The 1,627-nt window shown below is 39.6% G+C and overlaps 1 protein-coding gene across 1 annotated transcript; it reads left to right on the plus strand.

The window, feature by feature from the left end:
- Positions 1-389: 389 nt before the first annotated feature.
- On the plus strand, positions 390-1,334 carry LOC102380586 (olfactory receptor-like protein COR4). Its single transcript, XM_006032246.1, has one exon. The coding sequence runs from the start codon at positions 390-392 to the stop codon at positions 1,332-1,334; it is 945 nt and encodes a 314-aa protein (XP_006032308.1).
- Positions 1,335-1,627: the final 293 nt, after the last annotated feature.

Genomic DNA, 1,627 nt, shown 5'->3' on the forward strand with positions numbered 1-1,627 from the left:
GAATAGTGAGTAAGAGGTACTATAACATGTAAAGTCACAGTAATATTCCAGGCATGGTGTACAATTTATTGCATGAAAGACTTCCCAGTGCAAGACGTCTCCCATTCATTATGTTATTTTCCTTTTGCAAAGCCATTTCCTGATCTTTCCATGTGTACAAACTTGTCATAGGAGAAGTGGTGCTGAATCACTCTATCTGAAGAATATCCATGAAACCAAGAGAGCAGGGAGAACAGTTTAAGCTGAACCTTCTGTCTGAAGAGCTGGAAAGTCAACATTACTCAACGGCTCTGGAAGAAGTTCCAAGAGGTAACTGAACTGAAGAAGCAACAGCTATTTTGCAATTTTCCTCTTTGTTGTACTGCCTGAGTTCATGCTCTAAACTTATAATGGGAAGAAACTGCAACCAGGAGACTGAATTCCTTTTCACGGGACTCACAGATTACCGAATGTCTCAGATACCTCTCTTTCTACTCTTCCTCACAATTTATCTTATCACTGTGGTAGGGAATCTTGGCATGATTTTTATAATCCGAGCTGACTCTCGACTTCACACCCCCATGTATATTTTCCTTGCCAATTTGGCTTTTGTTGATCTCTGCTATTCCACAGTCATCACTCCCAAGATGCTGTCTGATTTCTTAACTGAGAAAAAAATAATTACTTACATAGGATGCGGGGTTCAGGTTTTTCTTTTTTGCTTCTTTCTTGGAACGGAGTGTTTCCTCCTAGCTATAATGGCATATGACCGTTATGTGGCTATCTCTAGCCCACTGCTGTATTCGGTCATCATGTCCCCAAAACTCTGTGTACGGCTGGTTATTGGTTCCTTCTTAATTGGGTGTGTAAATGGAATGACACAAGCTGTGAATATGTTAGATTTATCTTTCTGTGGCTCCAAGGTCATTGACCATTTCTTCTGTGATATCTCCCCGCTGATATCTGTCTCTGAGTCTGATTCCACAATCAATCAAATTATTCTCCTTGCTTCAGCTGCTCTATTAGGATTGTCCAGCGGTGTCATTGTTCTTAATTCATACATTATCATCCTCTCCACCATCCTGAGGATCCGCTCCACTGAGGGCAAACGCAAAGCCTTCAACACCTGCACCTCCCACCTTACAGCTGTTTGCTTCTTCTATGGAACTGGACTCTTCGTATATTTAAAACCCAGCTCCCAGGACTCAAAGCCAAAGGACAAATGGGCCCCAGTCTTCTACTCAGTGCTGACCTCCATGCTGAATCCCCTCATCTACAGCTTGAGGAACAAAGAAGTGAAGGATGCCCTGAGAAGAGTGATATCAAATAATATACACTTGAATGTTGTAAATTAATAATCATATGGCAATAAGGCATAATACACAAATACCTGCCCAAGCACTGATTCTCATTCTGTTCTGAGTCTGCTTGCTATATAAATTGCATTGAAAATTCCCCATTCTAACTGTTTGATTTCTTTTAAAGTTATACCCTAAACTGTCTCTAATAATGAAAAGGTTTGGGGAACCAAACACACCATTGTTTTACTAAAAAATAACACAGTTTTTCAATAAATTTGTTTATACTAATAAAGTATGATAAAATCAGAACAAATAGGTAATATTCCTTAATCTTTTGAGGATCTCTG

This window comes from Alligator sinensis, unplaced genomic scaffold, assembly GCF_000455745.1.
Source record: "Alligator sinensis unplaced genomic scaffold, ASM45574v1 scaffold1_1, whole genome shotgun sequence".
NCBI lineage: Eukaryota > Metazoa > Chordata > Crocodylia > Alligatoridae > Alligator > Alligator sinensis.